At 52.1% G+C, this 19411-nt stretch overlaps 7 protein-coding genes across 7 annotated transcripts; 5 read left to right on the top strand and 2 right to left on the bottom strand.

The window, feature by feature from the left end:
• Nucleotides 1–1758: 1758 nt before the first annotated feature.
• On the top strand, nt 1759–4387 carry BJX67DRAFT_326763 (putative C6 transcription factor (OTam)). The gene is made up of 2 exons (XM_071027433.1): nt 1759–2343; nt 2438–4387. The coding sequence occupies exons 1-2, from the start codon at nt 1907–1909 to the stop codon at nt 4146–4148; spliced, it is 2148 nt and encodes a 715-aa protein (XP_070880681.1). The 5' UTR covers nt 1759–1906; the 3' UTR covers nt 4149–4387.
• A 1-nt stretch (nt 4388) lies between these two features.
• On the bottom strand, nt 4389–6166 carry BJX67DRAFT_326749 (uncharacterized protein). Its single transcript, XM_071027432.1, has 4 exons — nt 5868–6166; nt 5685–5792; nt 5216–5616; nt 4389–5070 (listed from the first exon to the last, which is right to left on the bottom strand). The coding sequence occupies exons 1-4, from the start codon at nt 6024–6026 to the stop codon at nt 4521–4523; spliced, it is 1218 nt and encodes a 405-aa protein (XP_070880680.1). The 5' UTR covers nt 6027–6166; the 3' UTR covers nt 4389–4520.
• A 1928-nt stretch (nt 6167–8094) lies between these two features.
• BJX67DRAFT_326737 (uncharacterized protein) lies at nt 8095–8800 on the bottom strand. Its single transcript, XM_071027431.1, has one exon. It carries the CDS (start codon nt 8699–8701, stop codon nt 8237–8239), a length of 465 nt encoding a protein of 154 aa, XP_070880679.1. The 5' UTR covers nt 8702–8800; the 3' UTR covers nt 8095–8236.
• Nucleotides 8801–9893: 1093 nt separating this feature from the next.
• On the top strand, nt 9894–12339 carry BJX67DRAFT_391884 (DUF2841 domain-containing protein). The gene is made up of 5 exons (XM_071034867.1): nt 9894–10324; nt 10386–10593; nt 10652–11089; nt 11155–11340; nt 11407–12339. The coding sequence occupies exons 1-5, from the start codon at nt 10250–10252 to the stop codon at nt 11907–11909; spliced, it is 1410 nt and encodes a 469-aa protein (XP_070880678.1). The 5' UTR covers nt 9894–10249; the 3' UTR covers nt 11910–12339.
• A 541-nt stretch (nt 12340–12880) lies between these two features.
• BJX67DRAFT_367913 (glycerophosphocholine acyltransferase) lies at nt 12881–15338 on the top strand. The gene is made up of 3 exons (XM_071030584.1): nt 12881–13166; nt 13388–14260; nt 14326–15338. The coding sequence occupies exons 2-3, from the start codon at nt 13449–13451 to the stop codon at nt 15044–15046; spliced, it is 1533 nt and encodes a 510-aa protein (XP_070880677.1). The 5' UTR covers nt 12881–13166; nt 13388–13448; the 3' UTR covers nt 15047–15338.
• Nucleotides 15339–15540: 202 nt separating this feature from the next.
• BJX67DRAFT_367910 (MRS7 family protein) lies at nt 15541–17904 on the top strand. Its single transcript, XM_071030583.1, has 3 exons — nt 15541–15762; nt 15858–16387; nt 16438–17904. The coding sequence occupies exons 1-3, from the start codon at nt 15696–15698 to the stop codon at nt 17473–17475; spliced, it is 1635 nt and encodes a 544-aa protein (XP_070880676.1). The 5' UTR covers nt 15541–15695; the 3' UTR covers nt 17476–17904.
• A 709-nt stretch (nt 17905–18613) lies between these two features.
• On the top strand, nt 18614–19381 carry BJX67DRAFT_386286 (NUDIX hydrolase; the record flags this gene model as incomplete). The annotated part of the gene is made up of 4 exons (XM_071034037.1): nt 18614–18640; nt 18721–18877; nt 18943–18969; nt 19037–19381. Coding segments are annotated over 4 exons (556 nt in total), but the record flags the coding sequence as incomplete, so codon positions are not given.
• Nucleotides 19382–19411: the final 30 nt, after the last annotated feature.

Here is a 19411-nt window from a genome sequence, read left to right as displayed (position 1 = left end):
TTTCATATATTTTTACATTTTCTTCTTTCTCACCCCTTGCCTGTCGTGTTATTAACGGAATCTATATTATTCCCCTCGGTTGATTTTCGAGTGTGATTTGGGTTCCATGCAATGCATGCCCTTCTTGGTCTGGGCATAGGATAATCCCGTTTGAGAGACATGACTTCACATGAAGGGAAGCAGTAAGAAAACTCGGTGTAATACATCCCAGCGAACAAAGACGTCTCCTCCGAAACCGACCTCGAGCATGTCAGGAATCCTGCAGGATAGGTTCGGCTAATCTGGCGCGGTGGCACACAAGAACACAGGACTGCTCTGCTTTTACAAGTATGGTCTGTGCGGTGCCGAAGTTGCCTGATTTCGATTGCCTTGTCGAGATAAAGATGCTCCTGCCTTTGCTTGTCGGAGACACACTATCGATAAGATTGTTCCTCTCGAGGTTCATTCGGCGATAATCTGAGAAAGCCGAGACCGCAGATGCCAAGAAACAAGACATTCTTCCCGAATCGTGGCGAAACCTCCCAAGATGAGTGAGTAATTTCCCCAGACAACTACATTCCGGTTTTCTCCTGCAGCCTTGTTTACATTAGTAATGGAATTGGCGAACTGGAGGCAGAGCTCTTCCCGCTGTGTGTCGAACAGTGTGCCAGCATGGAGTGATGCCCAAGCCCCGAGCCAGTGAGCCACAGGCCGGAAGCTGGGGCTGTGAAATGTGGGGAAAAAGCCGCAATCCTGCAGGGCCGATCCCCGTTGCCGGTTTGGCACTAGTCCCGATTCTTGAATTAGATTGTGTGTGATTGGCTTATGAAGAGCCTTATCGCGAGCCTTAATTGGTGGATATCATTCTGAGGTAAGACAGGCGCGACTGAGTCGGTGCTCTTTGACTTCGGGATCACAATGAGCAGACTTGAATGCTTGCGGGATTTCCTCAAATTTGAAAATCCAGCAGTTGAAATCGGGATGCGTGATAACCGAAAACATCAAATCGTTGTGCAGCGAGTCGAAGTGTTGAGTGTACAAATTGCATTACTTCAGCGTTAGGTAACAAAACCGCTGCGCCAGAGAAACCAGTACGTAATACCAGGCCCGATTCGGAAGCCAGTCACGACACAACCCAATCAGGGGCAGCGGGCTTATCTCTGGCCGAAGGTGTCGCAGACACAGCAAACCGCTTTGGGCCTTTTGAAGCAGCGCGTTCCCGAATTCTGTTACGTGTGGAAAACCATCCCCAGCGCTGCTCTCTTTGATCTGACTCGGAGCTTTGTATGACGGAGCGACGCTTAAATGAATGGTATCGTCCAGTTGGTTTCGGAATCATGCTGTTTTTCTTCCATCTTGAGCCTTTTAGGTGTGCTCAGAGTATGTTCAGAGAGCTTGGTGATGAGTGATATTTGATACTGGGCCTCCCCTCCGATTCCGCTCTCGCATTCCTCCCGAAGTTCTTCCTCCGGAATTGTCAGCCTCAGGCTCCAAACAAGGGTCCGGATATTATCATTGAGATTGTCATTTATCATATCACTCCTATCAGCTTGCTTCCTCGGTCCTTGCCTGATAAGCTTCTCTGCTACGGTTCGTACGTGGCCGGTTTGTTCCCTCATAGTATCAAACATCTGCTGCTCTCGATTGGCTGCCGCCGCGCATCCCTGTCCATCTCAAGATTCTCGACTGTTGCTGTGGGTGATTTGTTCCTCTCTTTCGGATCCTCATTCTCTCGGTCTGCTCCAACCCTCCAACCCGGGGGAACCCTTCCTGCCCGGGGGGTTTGTCTCGCGGGACGACGGAGACACAGAGAGCCAGCTCCTTACGTGACGGAATCTCATCTTTCCCCGTCCTATCAATTATCGCGTGAAGGATCCCCCGACCTGCCTAATCTCCCCTCCTCTCCTTCTCTATCGCCTCTTCCTGAATGGCCGCTGTTATCACCCTCCAGTCGTCCTCGACGGCTGGCCTCCAACAATCGTCTCCCACTGACCGTCATCTCCTTCGTCCGCTGGGCCAGAATAACCAGCAACAACCGCCGCAACAGCACCTGCCGCAACAACCTCTCCAGTCCCCCTCACCTCCTGCCCCCATTGGTACTCTCTCTCGACCTTCGCCAGCACAGTTCCGGGATGGACCCAGCTGTGACGCCTGTCTGCACAGAAAGAGTCGCTGTGCTATAAACACAATGGTCAACAAGTGTTATTCGTGTGACTTTCATCGCCAGGAGTGCACCTTCACCCTATCCTCCAACACGCCAGCCACCACCCCAACAACCACCAGCCGGCCCAGCGCGACTGATCTGCCATCCAAAAAACGTAAAATTGACGACTTGGTCTCGAGTGATGCTGACTCCCCAAAAAGGTAACGGCTCTTACGAGCCCGATTTTCTAGCAGCCGATCTCGGATATGCTTTATCAAAAGTTAGAACAACACTAATCATTGGCTTCCCCCACAGATTATCAACCATCTCCAAGTCTGATAGCGTTCGTTCGCCCTTGAGTGAGCATCCGCGGCTCAACACTGTGACGTACTGGCATCAGTCGACTCAGCACATCGGCCTCACGACGGAACTGGAACCTGCCCTGCTGGCGTATCTCCCGGTAGATCAGAACGACGAGAGCTTCGTAGCCGCTTCCCGCGTGCGAAAACTTGGTGACGACGGCACGTTCATGCGAGTCGTAAACACCATGTCCCATTCGGACTCACCGCACTCCGCCTCGCTAGACGCCATTGAGAGCCTGGTTGCTCCTTACGGGTCTACCTTGGTAGAGAAGTTCTTCGAACGCATCCACCCGACGTTCCCAATCTTAATGGAAGATGTCTTTCGCCAGTCGTATAAGACTAGGAACGGCTTGTCTCCGCTCTTGTTGTCGGCCGTCTACGTACTCGCACTGAAGTTTGTCGATATCGGTCCGGCAACGCAATCTGCACGGCGGCCTGACGCCGTTCGCCTCGAGAGTACTGCGTTGAAATTATTGACCGAATCCCTGCCCTATGCATCTATGTCGACCATCCAGGCGGGACTACTTCTGATGCAGAAGTCAACAGTGGCCACCGCAGCGTTGAATGCCCAGTTGGTGACAGCTGGGTTTGAGCTTGGTCTGCATCAGGATTGCTCTAGCTGGCGGATGGAGACGTGGGAAAAGGGCCTCAGAAAACGTCTCGCATGGGCGCTTTATATGCAAGATAAATGGTCAGCACTGGTTCACGGGCGGCCTTCTCATGTTGTTGCATCGAACTGGACGGTTCAAGATCTTGTGGAGGAAGATTTCACCGACGCCTTTTCCCCGGCTTCCCCTCAGCCGGAAGATACTCCGATAGGCCATGGCCCCTTATTCTTCTGCCATTTCGTGGCGTTAACAACCATTCTTTCCGACATTCTAGACCGGTTTTACACCCTCCAGTCCATTGAAGAGTTCAAAGCCGCAGGGAACAACCGAACCCGGTTAATCCTAGATCGCGCTAAGCCCGCCCAGATCCGCCTCAAGGATTGGTTTGCACGACTTCCTGCACCATTGAAGCTGGAATCGGCGTCCGAGCTCTTCGAGAACATCACAGAAGAAAACGCCCGTAACGGGGCACTCCACCTCTCCTACTTCGCAACTGAAATCACCCTCCACCGCTGCATCGTGCGATCCCTCTCCTCGGACACCGCAGATGCCTACCTTGCCCATATCTGCCGCTCCGCTGCCAAGACCCGTTTAATATCTGCAATGGATTTCGTGAACCGACTCCGCCCGCCGCATCTGCGGTCATTTTGGCCGGCCGCATCCCGAACCAACTTCGCACTCATCGGGTCTTTTGGTATTCTACTACGTGTGACGGCGCCGACAAAGGAAGAATCCGAATTCTACCGTCTCCGCCTGTGCGAGTACCGCTGGACTCTCAGCGTAAGCAAGAAGGATGCCGAGTTCCTCGAGTTCGCTCTAGAGAGTCTCGATAACGCGACGAATCTCGACCACCACGTCCCTGTAAAGCCAGGCATTGACGAGCTGATGACGAGTTCGTCAAAACCGACCACCCAACCGCGAGCACAGCACGAGGAGCCTATATTGGACATCGAAGGTGGACATCGAGGGACATCCTCTGTTATCTCGGGATTGGCGTCTCCTGCTACCAGTATTAGCGAGGAGAGCATGCATGATGCCGCGGTTGCGCCGATATAATCCTTCTACCTCATCTCTTATCACCTCACGCGATAATGACCCCCCACCCCTTACTGAAGCTCGGGTTTTGAACCGGCTAAGAACTGATGCCTTTGTCTCGATCTTGATGGTCGCGACTACTTATGAACGACTCCCTGGATGGATGGATGAACCTTTCGACATATGTACATATTCATGATGGATGCTTGAAGTATAAGATAGACTGGTTGGGATAGAATATACACTTATGATGATACTCAGCATGATAAGCATGATCTCCTATAGCTACCATGCTCCTATCTCGTCTCCACTGAAGGGAAATTGTGCATGCCTTCTATCCGGGCTCTAGACTAAACAAAATATCCAAGGGTATCTAGTACTATACTACTCGTTCTAGTATAGGCCATGCTCACTCAAACACCCAGTCGCACCGCTATTGCTATTAATGTCACCCTCATCCTCGCCCTCCTCCCCGTCCCCATAACCATGACCATGACCATCCTCCCGGGACGACCTTCTATCACCTCTCGCATTGAGAATATCCTCCACAGAACCCCGAAAGAACTCCGCAGGCAAAGATGCTACCCGCGCTTCATCTCCCCACCGTCTGCTCCCCATCACCATGCCCATCTGAGCCTGAGCCTCATGCCCGTGCTCAAGATCCCGGGCTCGTTCCTCGGCACTCCCACGTCCCCTTGCACTCCCACTCCTAGACGAGCGCTTCGACTCGGGATTTGACGACGACCGTGATGATCTTGAAGTTATTCGGCGATGGCTACCCCAGAGCTGACGCAGGGGTCGTAGGGTTGGGAGACACGCGCAGACGATCCCGATCCCCTGTTCGACGGAGGACCAGGTCGACGAGGGAACCTGTGTGTAGGTTGGGTCGCCGCGGTCGGAGACGTTGAAGGAGACGATGCGGAGGAGGGAGACGACGCACACACTTTATAACAACAAGAATAGGGCCGTTAGTCACACTGTATATCCATGATAGTAGATACCCTGCAGGTGGACGACTGAGAGGGGAAGGGCAGAGGAAGGGGGAAAGGGAAAGGGAGGGAGAGGGGGAGGAGGAAGGGGAGACGTACAACCCGCCCATCAGGAAAACGCCGGTAAGTAGCATCCTGCGCCGCCGACTCATCTTCATGCGCCAGACCATCGGCAGCGGGAGCACGAGCATGAGTATGTCAAGGAGCATATTCGCGATTCCGTTCCAGCGGAAGAAGGCGACTTCGTTGAAACACGATCCACCCGCGGGCGCCGCTTCTCGCGGCGCCTCGAATCTTGTCCAGAAATACTCGACAGGCCTGCAGCCTGCAATCGAGGCGATCACGCACGCGACGAACCACCCCAGTACGAGGAACCAGGATATCGCCAGCGCAATGCGGAATGGGCGCACGATGCCGAAGATGCGCCGGTAGAGCAGGAGGAGGGAGGATTTTGTCAGCGAGGCGTTTGTGAAGTAGATTAGTTGGATGGCCAGGAAGCTCTTCAGTTCATAAAGTATAAAGTATTAGCCAGCGACTCATTTCGTAACGTAAGTTTGGGGCAGCGCACCTTCTGATACCCCACGATATCATACTCCGTGATATCGTAGACATGCTCTCCAAGGTGGAACTTGAAGATCTGGATCCAGCGTGTGATGGCCATGCCCCAGTTGACAATCTATATACAAAGTCAGTCTACCCATCATTCGCATCCGCTACCTGGAGCAACTTCAAGAGAGAAAGAGGGACGCACCAACGAAACAACAATAACCCAGTCATCCCACCAGAGCCCGGCCTTCACGATATACCGCGACACAAAGCGAAGGACTACTGCGATAGTCGCAAGAACGGCAGTGAGTATCGTCCCGATCCACACGCGGTACGAGATATCTTCTATCCCGTTGCCGGCCATAGCACCTGCAGCTCAGATGGCGGAAGTAAGTTAGGGACGAGGTTCGGAGCCCGAACGCTGAGAGGACGGAGATATATTTCCTTCCCACGCGACCTAACCCCGCCGGTGGCATGAAAGAAGGCAAGGTAGTCGCAGAGTCCATGGTCACCGGTACTATGTTGGAGTGGTAGTCCGCCGGTTCCGTGGTTCTATATCGGCCGGGATTACCGAGAAAATCGAGCGGGCCGAGTGGTGACTTCATGTGGGGACAGAGAATTTAAGGTTATTGGGAGAGACTGGGTCTAGAATCCTCCAGGGCTGGACCCTGATATACTTTCCCCGAGAGTTGAGAAGAAGTTTGGTTCGATGCACGGTAGGGTAGGGTATGATCCAAGGTTAGCGGTGCTGTTTCCGCAGATGAATGGCGACATCCCTGGTGATTTGAAATTAATTTCGTGGAGTCGTTGGACTGGTGGTTTTCTCACATTATCTCGATGAAGTATGACGGCCATTCGCAAGGTAACCCATCCCAAAGGGGCATATCATCAGAGTACTTTATCAAGATCGGCGCCCTGATAGAAAACGCCCTGCTCGTCTTATAATTCGGATGGTAGGAGGCGACAACTATTTATTCGGGAACGGGTGTTCAAGTAGTTAAGGCGGTTTAAAGACACCACGCCGTACGGCTTCAGGTATCCTAAAGTGCTCGCTGCTTAAGGTATCGTCGCGCTGAACGGTGAAGAAAGAGTGTTGTCAAGACGCACATTGAAGCTTCAGACCCATATTTCCCAAGGTTGACCGCTTCGCTCTTGCTAGCAACGAGACAGCACCCTAGCCGTGATAACATGGGGAACCTCGGCCAGATTGCAACGCGTCCTTCGATTCTAGACTGTTAGGGATGCCTGACATCCGCCTCTCGTGTAGCCATGACAGCGCGTTAACTAGCAACGAAGCGCGGGGCTGCCAACATGGGGTATTACCACCCGGCAGTATGATCAGGAACTCTCCTGCCCTTCTACCCGGAAAGGGCAATGCTTCTTCCGCAGAAGCGTATTGGGTATATCAAATTCCTTCCGCGTTGCTTTTTGAATGAACTCTGAATAGGAGTGTGGCTTTGATAATGCTGGTGGTCACCGCTGCACTAGTAGGAACTATTGATAATTCTCTAAGCATCTCCTGGTCATCGACGACACAACGATGGAGACAGACGCCCCTTGCTTTCGCGTCGCCACCGTGGCAAGAATTCTCCTGTCGTGGGTGAGAAGGTTTGGGGTCTCGTCTTCTCACCCTTCAAGACATGAGCATTTGTCTGTCAGTCACCAGTCAGTGTGCGTGCCATCAATACTCAAACATGAGGTACTTTGTCTCGGAGGCATATGGCCTGAACCAGATCCAACTTAGTCCTCCCACCCCAACTCACCCCCAGTCTCCATAGGAACTGGTACTTCGATCTCGCAGCTGACCTAGGCCGTGTCGGGTACATCTGAACATTGACTGCTTCGAATAGAGCAAGAGCCATCCAACTGCATAGTATGCCGAGGTAGTTCAGCCGTTCCTGTGGCAATAGGTGAGATGGGCCCTACCCGAGATTCTTTACCAAGACCGCACGTCGGAAGTGCCCTGGGCAACGAAGTGGAGGAGTGGAGCGTGAGCCCTGTGCCAAACAAGATATGACAGGCTGCGGAACATAAGATGCTTTCGGGTGGGACGAACTTAGAAATCACCCTTTGTGTGCTGCGAGGAAATCCGAAACCAGACCCCCGGAACGATCACAGGCCACACATTGTTTGACGCCCCAGGTATTGGCCACATGGCGAACAACAGGCGGAAGGACGCAAGTCATCCGCGAGACGTGGATCCGGTTGGTAAAGAGAATTGAAAACCCAAACCAGTGGATTTTCGGAGTCGACGGATTTGACCGACGTGGTGCGGAGTACTCGATACATAAGTAGTGGCGCGAGCAACGGAAGCTGTGTCAAAATGAGCCGCGGGGCCACTGCAAGAAACCCATAGCATGCGAAGAATTGTGCAACCCAGGCTGCTCTCGGCAAAAGTAGTTGATCAAGGAAGCGAGTATGATGATGAATTGTTTCCCCCTTCTTTCCCCACAGGAGGGAAGATTCAATGAAGCGACATGGTGTAGTAAGACACCTTTTGAGATCTCACAGGCCCAGAAACCTTTTGTCGAAAACAAGAGGACAATCTTAACTCAGTGGATCCACCCTTGCCTATCAGTGCCTGGATTCCTCAGGGCCACTCATGGACAAAACTTGACTCGCTCTAAGTAACAAATTAGGGCCCAGCCTGGGCAAAAACTCTGAGAGCACCCTGTGGGGTTGCTCGGGAGGAGAAACCAGAAGTTTGCTTCTGTGCCAGTGCGATAGATCATTTCCATGGGGACGCCCACCGATGCTCAGACCGTAAAGTCCCAAGCCACATCTGCACGGTTTCTCTGGGAGTGGGTTCATCCCACACGCGAACACTCCAGTGCAGATTCGATCGTCGACGACGCAAATATTGATTAAAGAGACCCTGTTTCCCTGCAAAGTGTGAGTTTCGGTCTGCCCCTCCTCCTCGATTCGTCGTTGAGAGGCAGAATGAAAACACTCATCTTGGATTGAGAGTCCAGCAGCAGCTCCCTTTGACAAGGGGGTCCGTGTGTTGCTGTCCAAGCCACGCATGCCCTCTCCCTCCATCCCTCGGGCAGCCCACGATGCAGATGCCCGGCATAGCTGCCTTTGGTCTCTTCGAGACAAACAAAAGGAAGAGTGATCCAATTGTCATCACAGGAAACAAAACCCGCGGGTTCACACTGTTTTGTACGCGCACCTTAGAAAAGGAAGCCCGCGAGTTTTGTCCCAAAAGTAGTATTGTAAGCGGGGGTTTGGGGGTACTACTGCGAAAGAACCTTCGCAGCTAGATTTGTTTTTGTGTCGACGAAATCGTAAGCGTCGATCGATCGGGGCGCTTCCTGGTAACTCTGGGGTCCGTGGGTAGGATTCCCGGGATCGGCGGGGCGGTCTGCCCGCACAGACGCCGCCGGCCTTTGCTCAGCGGTTGTTCCAGGTAAGTCCATTCAAGTTGTCTGGTGAAAGTCTGGATGCTGGTCTTACTGGTGGGATCACTTTCCGCAACAACTGACCATCGAGGAGCAAGTTCGGTTTCGGTTCAAGGAGCGACTCGCTGGCGTTTGGCGTGGTCACCTGAGACAAAGCTGAAGGCGATTTGCATGCACCGATCAGGCTCTGAGGAAAAGCGCATTGCGAAGCCGAAGCAGTGTAATTCCATTGAATGCACAGTGGCCGGCTTTGGCAAATTATTAAGAGAGATCCGAGTGACCCTCTTTCCTTGAGAATAATGGGCTGAATCGCCCCAGTCGAATCTGAATATCGACGAGCGAAAATGGCCTTCGGCTCTGATTCAGCTTGGAAAAAGTTTCCTGATGCACCGAGAACGATCAAATCAGCGCTTGGGATTGATCGGCGTCGGTACTATGATTGTGAAGGACAACCGTCGTCCGTCCGGTCTCGATCAAGCTCCGACATTCCCAATATAGGTGCAGATTCCCTGCCATCGACGAGCTGTTTAATTCTGACTTTTGTCCTGTCAATGTGTTTTTCCGGAACGGACCGTGGGGACGCTCCCAAGAACTCAAATTGCTCGATTGCTTCTGTTGAGATTGTGATCATCAGCTGAGTTTCCGGCTCGCAAGGCCAACCATCTCTCTACTCATCGCATGAAATACAAAGGTTATCCTTGTCGAAAAATGGAGTAGCGAAGCGGTATGGTGCGCCCAAAGATCCAGGATATCAAGACGTCGAGCGCCTATAGGACGATCGTGCTTCAGTGGGATTGGTCTTTTGTTCGGGTGGACATTTGTTTTCCTTGCATTAGTTTGAGGGTCATGCCAGCCACACGGATGTCCTATGTTGTGCCAGAAGTTAGAGCCAAGATCCAGAAGCCGTACTTTTTCTTTGTGCTCTTTCAAGTAGGCCGCGTTGTGGCGGGATTTCTGCTGCCTGGATAGATATATTTGGGTTCTCCCAACTCCCCTGCGTCGTCTTGAGACCGAGAAGTGAATCAAGCGGCACCGAATCCGCAAGGACCACACGGTATACTCCGCATTTCCCGAGTGTTCCCCCACGCAGTCTCCCCGATCAGACCTCCCGACCAGAAAGAGACCTTCAAAGACTCTGCAGAATAGCTCATTGAGCCTGACAAGTCCAACATATAGGATAGAGTCAATGGATCAGTCAGTGGTGGCAAAGGATGGGCGACAACATTCGATGGTGTCATATCAAGATATGACCGTTCAAAGCGTAGGAGCCAATATCCTCTCACGTCAAACTGCTCGCTGCTGTTAACAAGGCTCTTGTATAGGGAATCGAACACCACCAACCAATACAACCCACCTTCCCATATTCACACTTTGCCGTCATGTACATTGACAATCGAGGAGAGGTTCAAGTCGAGGCATCACCATCCATTACGGGCTACGAACAGGTCATTTTCCCAGAAGAGGTACAAGAAAGGTTTCTGAAGTTAGCAAGTGGAGAGTGGCAGCCTGATTCGCAAAGCGTTAACCCAGGTAAGTGAGAAAAAGAAGGATGGGTCCAGTGATAGCGGAAGCTCACTCTTCGTTTTAGGCATGGGCCTGTCCAACGCTTCTTGGTACCACTCCAGCCAAAGCCGAGCATCGGAGCTTATTCCTTATGAATGGCAGTCTTTCCAAAACAGCAAGCGACACAGACGCAATCCGCGACGAGTTGATTCAGGTGTTAGCCATGGGTGGGAACCTCCCTCTCCCAGTCCAAGCCTCAAGCGATCAACACTTCGGGTCGGGCAAACGAAGATTCTACGGAAGTACTACGAGATGGCGTTCGAGTGCTTCCAGCAACTCAACTGCCGTGTCATCGCAAAAGCTTTCGTCAAATTGGTGGAGCCTCGAAAACAAGTGAACCATCCATATAACGGCCGACGAACGGTAGCTGGTTCGATCCAAGAACTAAACCCGGAGTTAACGAAGCCCAAATGGTGGCCTTCTGGGGTCACTCATAAAGAGCCTGATCATCTGGGGAAGCCTGGTAAGTGTCTCGTGTTTTAAGTATGCTTGTGGGACGGTCATGCTGACTTGCGACCCTCGTTGCAGAGCGGGTGCGATTGCTTGTACATATCCTTTGCGAGCTTCGAGAGAGCCACAGGATCACCGCGGAGAGACTGAAGGAGGCTGGCCAGGACGTGAGGCGGCAAATCACTCCGGGGGTTCGACTACAAGTCCTAGATGAGATATACTATGTGCGGGGAATGGAGGAACTATACTTAGATGGAAAGATCAGTATGACCGCCCCCACTCGAACCATGAGCAGTGTCAAGGCTGCTAACACCTTCTCCATTTCAACAGGTGGCGACACCACCATCCATGTGTCCCACGTTCATCTCGAAGAAGAGTTGCAAGAGCAGATGATGAAGAATAGTGTTGGCGACTCTCTAGTCGCGATGCCCGCTATGCGACGAGAGCAACTGCCAGTGCCCAGATCTCACCAAGCTATACCCACAATCTCCAAAGATACATATCACCTCCCCCTACGAAACAGCAAGCGGCCAGTGAATTCAGAAAGTTACCTGCCCATGTCACCGTCATCCTCCCCTTCGGTTAGCCGCAAGAGTTCTCTGGAGAGGAGCATGCCAACCTACGCCCCTGAAATAGATCCAGCTATATTGTCAGGGCCCGAGCCTCCCAGAAGTCCAGCCGATCCCCGCGGTCTTCAATCCGCTGACGCTACCTCCATACCCGAGTTTTTTGCCAACCAGTTTGCCGCAGAGCCTACGGGACACAATTGTCATCCTGCCTTCTGGGATGCCATGCCTGCCGTGCACCCGCAGTTTGCTTTTACCAGCTACTGAACGTTTGGGCAGGGTATAATTCCAGATAATATATATATATATATCTCCAGTGTCTCAGCCCTCACCGCATTTATCTTCGTTGACTTACTCTGTATAACGGATATAGTGATCATTGGATGGGGTTTGAATGTACATAGCTTCTGTTGTTACCTGCTTTCGGGATCTCTCAGCAAGCAACTCCTCGCATATGGATCATTGAGCGAGAGAGATAGGCTTTCCATCCTTTGCAAGTACATATTGTTTCCCCTATTTCCCAATCCAATGTTTGAACGTATATTGTTAAGTGTTCCGAGGGTCATGAAGTCTTACCACATTGGTATACGCAGAAACTGTGCCCTGGCCAGGGAGGCGCCCGGAGTCAAAATTATTCCTTTGCTGGAACATCGGTCTCCAAAATCAAATCTCTGCTTTGGTGTGTAAAAAATTTCTTCATTATTATCAGAAGACGAAATTAGGTATCAGCCGTACAAAGCGTTGAAATTGAGGGGACGCCAGCGCTTCTTACCCTGGTAGGCAAGCTGCATCCCTTTAATGCTCGTTTCGACCAGATTGCATACTCCGGGGAAGGGGCCTATGCATAATCCTTGGGCACTCTGAGTCGTGAATAGTGACTCAAGACATAAGCCTTGTTATTGTGAAACAATAAGCGAAAATGTCGAGATCTGGAGGACGCTCATTCGGGAAATCCGGGCGGGGTCAGGTTGACAGAGCGGCCGTTGCTACCACCCAGCCTCAATGAGTCAGATAATGCAATGCAGAGAACTGTCAATCGGAACCGGGCGATACGTTGGGGTTTATCCTTGACTGATGCACTGGCGATCGATGAAGCTTGAAGATATCTTTGTGCCTGAGGTGTCTATATTTCTTCTAGAAAGGGTTTAGCCCACTTTATCCATGCTCTTGTTGGCTCATTCCAGGGCCCACTGCAAATGCAGATCCCGTGGCCAGACCCCATCAAACAGCTTCGTCCAACCAGGAGCTCCAACGCGTGCACACGTCGAACCTCATCCTTCCCACTTGCTCACAACATCACCTTTGCATGTCTGTTCGTCGTCCCTCCTCCACCGCGCCGTGGTTGTTGTCAGTCCCTCTGATTGTCGACCCTGAACACTGGCCCACGATCATGCGCCCCGGACGTTGACGGTCACTGGTGCATCTGCGTTCGGCCTTCCCAACCCATCCCGAAGTCTGTCTCCAAGTTCGCCTTGCTCGGACCACACGAGAAACTGATAAGTTAGCGCTGCATCTTGATCCAGAGTAAGGCCCTCGGCTACCCCCCACTTCCCAAGTTCTTTCGACATGAGTCGATAAGAAATCCATATCTCTGGTTTCTTTGTTATTTCCTTTCACCCTGCGCCTGCTGTCCCTCCTGCATAACCGCCGCATCTTTTGCGAGCGCAAGCACCCCCGTTTACTTCCGTGGCAAAACCGCTCCTGCGCGAAAGTATGGGCTTGCTAACACTTACGCGTTTTCTCAGCCGGCCATACCCCCACCACCCCGACGGCCCTACAATATTCTCCTTCCAGCAGAAGCTGATCATGGACGAAGGTGGTCCTTATCCGCGAAGAAAGTCGGATGCGAAGAGCAGCGACTCGCCTACCTTACAGCCTTCAACAGCTGAAGATATTTTGGACACTGAGTCTGATTACTTCTACTCGCCTCCAGGCTCACCGACTACCCGACCAAGACTGTCGCGCAGCTCGTTCTCGTACCAGGATGACTGGGAAACCTTCCCCCCTCTGGACCAGCTCACTGTTTTCGATCTACTTGATAACCTTTCTCTGTCCCAGCGACTCGAGAAGCTGCAGCGGTCTCTGAATTCGCAGAAAGAGAAGGTCAAGAAACAGCAGGAGAAGCTCAGGTCAACCTCGAAGAACGCCAGAGATCGCGTCGTAGGCGAATGGAAGAGGCGAGTACCCACCGCGGATGAACAGCTGGAGAAATACCGTCGTCGGGTGAAGGCTGGCGTCGAACGCGTGAGTCAACGATGGAACGCAGCCTCCGCGGTTACTCTCCGCGAGAAGATCTCTTTTATAGCCGGTGTCCTCAACATCTTCATCAGCGGCTATTTGCTAGGATCGTACCCGGAATACTTTTATATTTGGTTCAGCGCACAGCTCGCTTACTTTATGCCAATCCGGTTCTTCAGGTACCATTCAATCGGGTATCATTACTTCCTCGCGGATCTCTGCTACTTCGTGAATATGCTCTGTATGCTCTGCATCTGGGTCTTTCCGAAATCCCGAAGGCTTTTTATCAGCACATTCTGTTTGGTTTTCGGAAACAACGCAGTTGCGATTGCCATGTGGCGGAATTCCATGGTCTTCCATAGCATGGATAAAGTCGTAAGGTGAGTAAAGTTTTAACAATTCTTTGTGCTCCCCCGCAGTCGGATTGGAATTAATCAAAACCTAGCCTATTCATTCACATTATGCCACCGGTTTCGTTCCACTGCCTCGTCCATCTTACGCCTTTGGATACGATGAAGGAGAGGTTTCCGGCGATCTATCAGGTCAAAACAAGCGAGCCAGGCTCCCCATACCACTACGGCCTCTTTTCGATGATGCTTTGGGCAACTGTGCCCTACATGATCTGGCAGCTATCGTATCATCTATTTATCACCGTGCGCCGTGCCGACAAGATTGCGGCAGGTCGCCCGACCAGCTTTACCTGGCTTCGAAAATCTTACGCAAAGACGTGGATCGGACGCTTTGTCCTCAGTCTCCCGGAGTCACTTCAGGCGCCGGCATTTATGATGATTCAGTATATATATGCGCTTTCAACTATGATCCCGTGCCCCCTCTGGCTCTGGTCCCGGTGGGCAAGTGGGATATTCATCACCGGTCTCTTCATCCTGAGTATCCACAATGGCGCAACCTACTACATTGATGTGTTCGGCAAGCGCTTCCAGAAGGAGCTCGAAGAGTTGAAGAAAGACGTTGCTCGGTGGCAGTCCTCTCCTGAGGGAGCAATGACTCCAACGATTCCCGGTGCGGGTGCAACCACAGCCGATGTTGGAAAGCAATCTCCTGGGACAGTTTCTCCGAGGAACAGCTCCGATAAGGGTAGTATCGAGAAAATTCCCCTTCTCGACGCTACTGGCGTTTCAACAGCCGTGGAAGTTGGCAACAAGTGAAGAGGCGATGACGATACGATCCAACACTATGTACCTAATCCCCGCTTGGTTTTTTCCGTTTCTGGAGTATTATTCGGAATCCTTGTCGCATTTGAATGGTCACCCTATGATACCCAACTTTTCTATCCGGTCGTTCCTTTGTCTACGAGCTTATGACCCTTGTCTGTCTTTCAGTATATATACCTGCGCGAAGCCCTACTGATGACGTTGATACTTTGATTCCGCCTACCCTTCCACCCTAAAGATTGAATTAGACTGACGGTTATCCTTGAATTCAAATTCTATCTTCCCACATGCGCATCCAGGCGTTCCAAAACTCGTAAATTTGAGTGGCAAGACGTGAACCGGACCCGTAATCCCAGGCAAGGCCGGATGCCAGGAAGAACAGATCCGGGCCAGTCGGGGATGCGCTAAACTCCGGGCGGGATTTTCCTCTGAATCACGTGCCGCCACTGGTTGTGGACCTCACAGGTGAGAATCGATGGCGACGAACACATCACCCACCATCATTTCGTTGAGACTCATTTCATCAGTACTAGCCATATCACAGAGTACGCGTTCGAATTCTGTATCGGATCGCTCCAAATTGTTGCGTCCATTGCCTGTTTTCGCTCGTTCCCCCGAGCATCTTCATCCTTAGGCTCCCGCCATGTCCGTTACCATGAGGTCTGCTCGCCTTGTGCGTAGCACTCCGGCCCTGAGGCCCAACCTCATTGGTGAGCTTCATTCCTACCTGGTCTCTTTTTACTTCTACGCAGTTTAACATGCGCATATTTTACTGCTTCACCATGCTAATCCGTTTCTTGTACAGCCCGACCGCGCTATGCTGGCGCTTTAGGAGCGGCCACTGCGGCGAACCTCCGATTGAACGGGAGGCACTTTCCCTCGCACGTTTCAGCTCTCGCAATATTAGTTTCTCAGCGCGGCTACGCTACAGAACAATCAACTTCCACATCTTCGTCGACGAACCTCCCGCCACCTGGTTTCAACGCTGAGCAAGCCAAAAAGCCGCTTCCGGCTGACCAAGCACAGTCTCAAAGCACTAAGGCTAACCAACAAACGAAACCCGAGTCAGCGCTTTCGGTTCCGTCGCAGAATGTAGCGCAGAAGCAAGAGAACGAGAGCGATTTGGTAGTCAAGTCGGCCGTGGCAGAGGATAAGAAGGTTGCGGAGGAGCAGAAGAAGGAGGCGAAGAAGTTGACCATCGGCCAGAAGATCAAGAAGGAAGTCCAACACTACTGGGATGGCACGAAGCTGCTTGCGACGGAAGTGAGGATTAGCTCAAGGCTTGCGCTGAAGATGGCGGCCGGTTACGAGCTCAGCCGGAGAGAGCACAGACAGGTTTGTTCGGAACATTTGGTGTGCTTGACATCGCTGACCGTTTGCCCTAGTTGAAACGAACTGTGAGTGATCTCGGTCGATTGATCCCGTTTTCTATGTTTGTCATCATTCCATTCGCAGAGCTGCTACTTCCCGTTGCGCTCAAGTTGTTCCCGAACCTCCTACCAAGCACATACGAAGGGCAGAGTGCGCGCGAGAAGAAGGCGCTCGGCTTGAGTTCAACGCGGAAGGAAGTCTCTGCGTTCTTAAAGAATACACTGAAGGAGTCCGGCTTGCCTGTGACGGCCGCCAGTGTAAAGAACGAGGAGTTTGCAGCGTTCTTCAAGAAGATCAGAACTACAGGAGAGACCCCTTCGACTGAAGATGTGATCAAGGTCTGCAAGATCTTCAAAGACGATCTCACCTTGGACAACTTGTCCCGTCCCCAGTTGGTTGGCATTTGCAAGTATATGAACCTCAACACCTTCGGAACCGACGCGATGCTCCGATACAACATTCGCCACCGTATGCGCCAGATCAAGAGGGATGATCGTGCGATCTTCTACGAAGGGATTGAGTCTCTCTCTGTTCCTGAGCTGCAGATGGCTTGTGCCTCACGAGGTATCCGCACACACGGCGTGTCTCCTGCTCGCCTGCGTGATGACCTCTCCCAGTGGCTTGACCTCCGATTGAAGCAGGGCGTTCCCTCGACGTTGTTGGTGCTCAGCAACGCATATGTTTACGCCCAGGGCGGGAAGGAGGCAGAGATCTCCTCTCAGATCGAAGCTCTGCAGTCTGTCCTATCAAGTATTCCAGAAGAATTATTCCACGAGATCGAACTCGAGGTGCACAACGCAGAGGGTGCTGCCACCAATAAGCAGCGCTTGGAGGTTATCAAGGAGCAGCAAGAGCTCATTGAAGAGGAGAATCAGCAGAACAGCGAGAACGAGGAGTCAGGAGTGGCAGCCCCGAAGGACACTGAAGACATTGACGAAGACCACAAGTATGAGGCCAGTCAGTCCGGAGAGGCGTCCGAGGCCGTTGCCGATGGCGAGAAGGCTCAGAAGGCGCAGTCGGCTGAGCCAAAACAAGTCCAGGAAAAGAAATAGACGCCGGTTCATGGTCTTGTCTTATTTCCTTTGCCAGTACACCGCTCCCGCCTACCTTCCCACCTCCATGCTACCCTTCTCGTATTGTGTTAATGTTGTACGATAGACTTTGTTTGCATTCCCTGGAGGCAACTGACATGACTGTATCAGTATGGCCATCCTCTCATTTGTCGGTTGAAGCCTCCACCACTTCTCTATATTTCTTTTGTGATGTATCAGTCAATAGATTTTGGCGGGCGGGCAATGGGTTGATGTGGTTCTTTTAGGATTTCAAGACTGACCTCGTTAGCACCGAACTGCCGGTCATTTTGTCTGGGTGTTGTGAGTGTATGGTTCCAGGAATGGACCGGAGCTACACCGGTGCACCGTTCTTGAAATACATCTAAGCTAGGATAAATACAAACATGAATATGTAACTGAGTGAAAAAACACCGGAAGGATAACGGTAACATTCAAGTTGGTATTTTAGGGCTTAGTGTTCGATTCCATGCTTGGGAAGTAGCATGAAGTATTGGACTTGCCCAGTGGCAATCAACTGACAGCTTGAGGCCGTCAAAAAGCTTTACCTTGAGTCATCCAGGCAGTTCTACGAAGATGAAGAGAAAGAGAATTCATTGTGATATCCATGGAGAAATCAGAGGAGAAAGTCAAGGTCGGTACAACTCTACATTTCCATATTCAGCCAACGCAGAACTCGAACCATCCCCGGCGCAGAACAAAGCATAAACGTCATCCAGAATCCCAACCCGCTCATCCCTTCAATGAATGAGAGAAATTCCCCGAGTGTGCCTGACATCCCAATGCATCGCTTCGCCCCTCTCGTCTCCAGCAATGTTCGGTTCGGTTCCGCCTGTCAAAGCAAACCGCAACCTCGGCAACCCCAACGACTCTTCAAGTTCGTTCTCCAACTCCTCACCTACCCATCCATCCTCAAACCCGCTCGCCAATCAGCCCATAGAAGTAGATCAGGCGCTCGCCTGGAACTCATCGAAAGTAATCTGCTAAAAGCATGCGAAAAGTGCCCGTCCCTTGGGCCTTTCGCTTTCGCATCTACATTCACTGTCGCATCCAAGTTCCGAATCCCTTCTCCGCACCCGGCCAGCGTCACCTATTCAGTTCATCGGCATATAGAGCAAGGATGCCGCGTCTGAACCTCGCCTCTCGGGTAAGTCCTCTGGAATTTGCCAGTTAGCTCGGAGATTATTCCGATCTAGGTCTGCCTTCATATTGAACTTACCGTGATAGAATGCAATTGACCGGTTACGAGCCTATAAACCCCCACCAACGAGCTATGACCTGGTGCCGGTGTCGCGACGGGCAGCAGTGCTCGTCCTGCTTTATGCAGATTCGAAGGGTGATTTGCGGGTTGTATTGACGATTCGCGCAAGCACGTTGAGTTCTTGTACAGGGACCTAAAACTCTATACACACCCCGGTTACCCTTCGCTAACTAACCTTGTCGGCATAGACGCCGGCCAAGCCGCATTGCCAGGTGGTAAGCTGCCCCGCACCAAAATCAAGCCTATATACACCCAGAACATAGTTATCTAACACCGGCCCAGGAAAAGCCGACTCCGCAGCAGAAACCCCCTTCGAAACCGCGCGCCGCGAAGCAAACGAGGAAATCGGACTGCCGGGGATATCCACGCCGCTCCCGGCCCCCTTCGCGGTCGAGCACCTCTGCGAGATCCCCTCGAGTCTCGCGCGCACGGAGCTCGTGGTCCGCCCCTGCGTCGCCCTCCTGCATACGTACGACGAGGCGACGGGGCGAAACGCCGACCCGGAGGTATCGCTCATCCCGAGACTCGATGCGCGCGAGGTCGCGGCGGTCTTCACGGCTCCGTTTGGCGATTTCTTGAATCGTCTTGGGGATCCGGAGGCTGGGGATCCCGGGGAGTGGTATCAGGGTGCTTGGACGGAGTGGTATGGGACTAGTT

This window comes from Aspergillus lucknowensis (assembly GCF_044049455.1).
Source record: "Aspergillus lucknowensis strain CBS 449.75 chromosome Unknown BJX67scaffold_84, whole genome shotgun sequence".
NCBI lineage: Eukaryota > Fungi > Ascomycota > Eurotiomycetes > Eurotiales > Aspergillaceae > Aspergillus > Aspergillus lucknowensis.
Note: the sequence above shows the minus strand (reverse complement) of the source record. Positions and strands in the feature narration are given on the sequence as shown.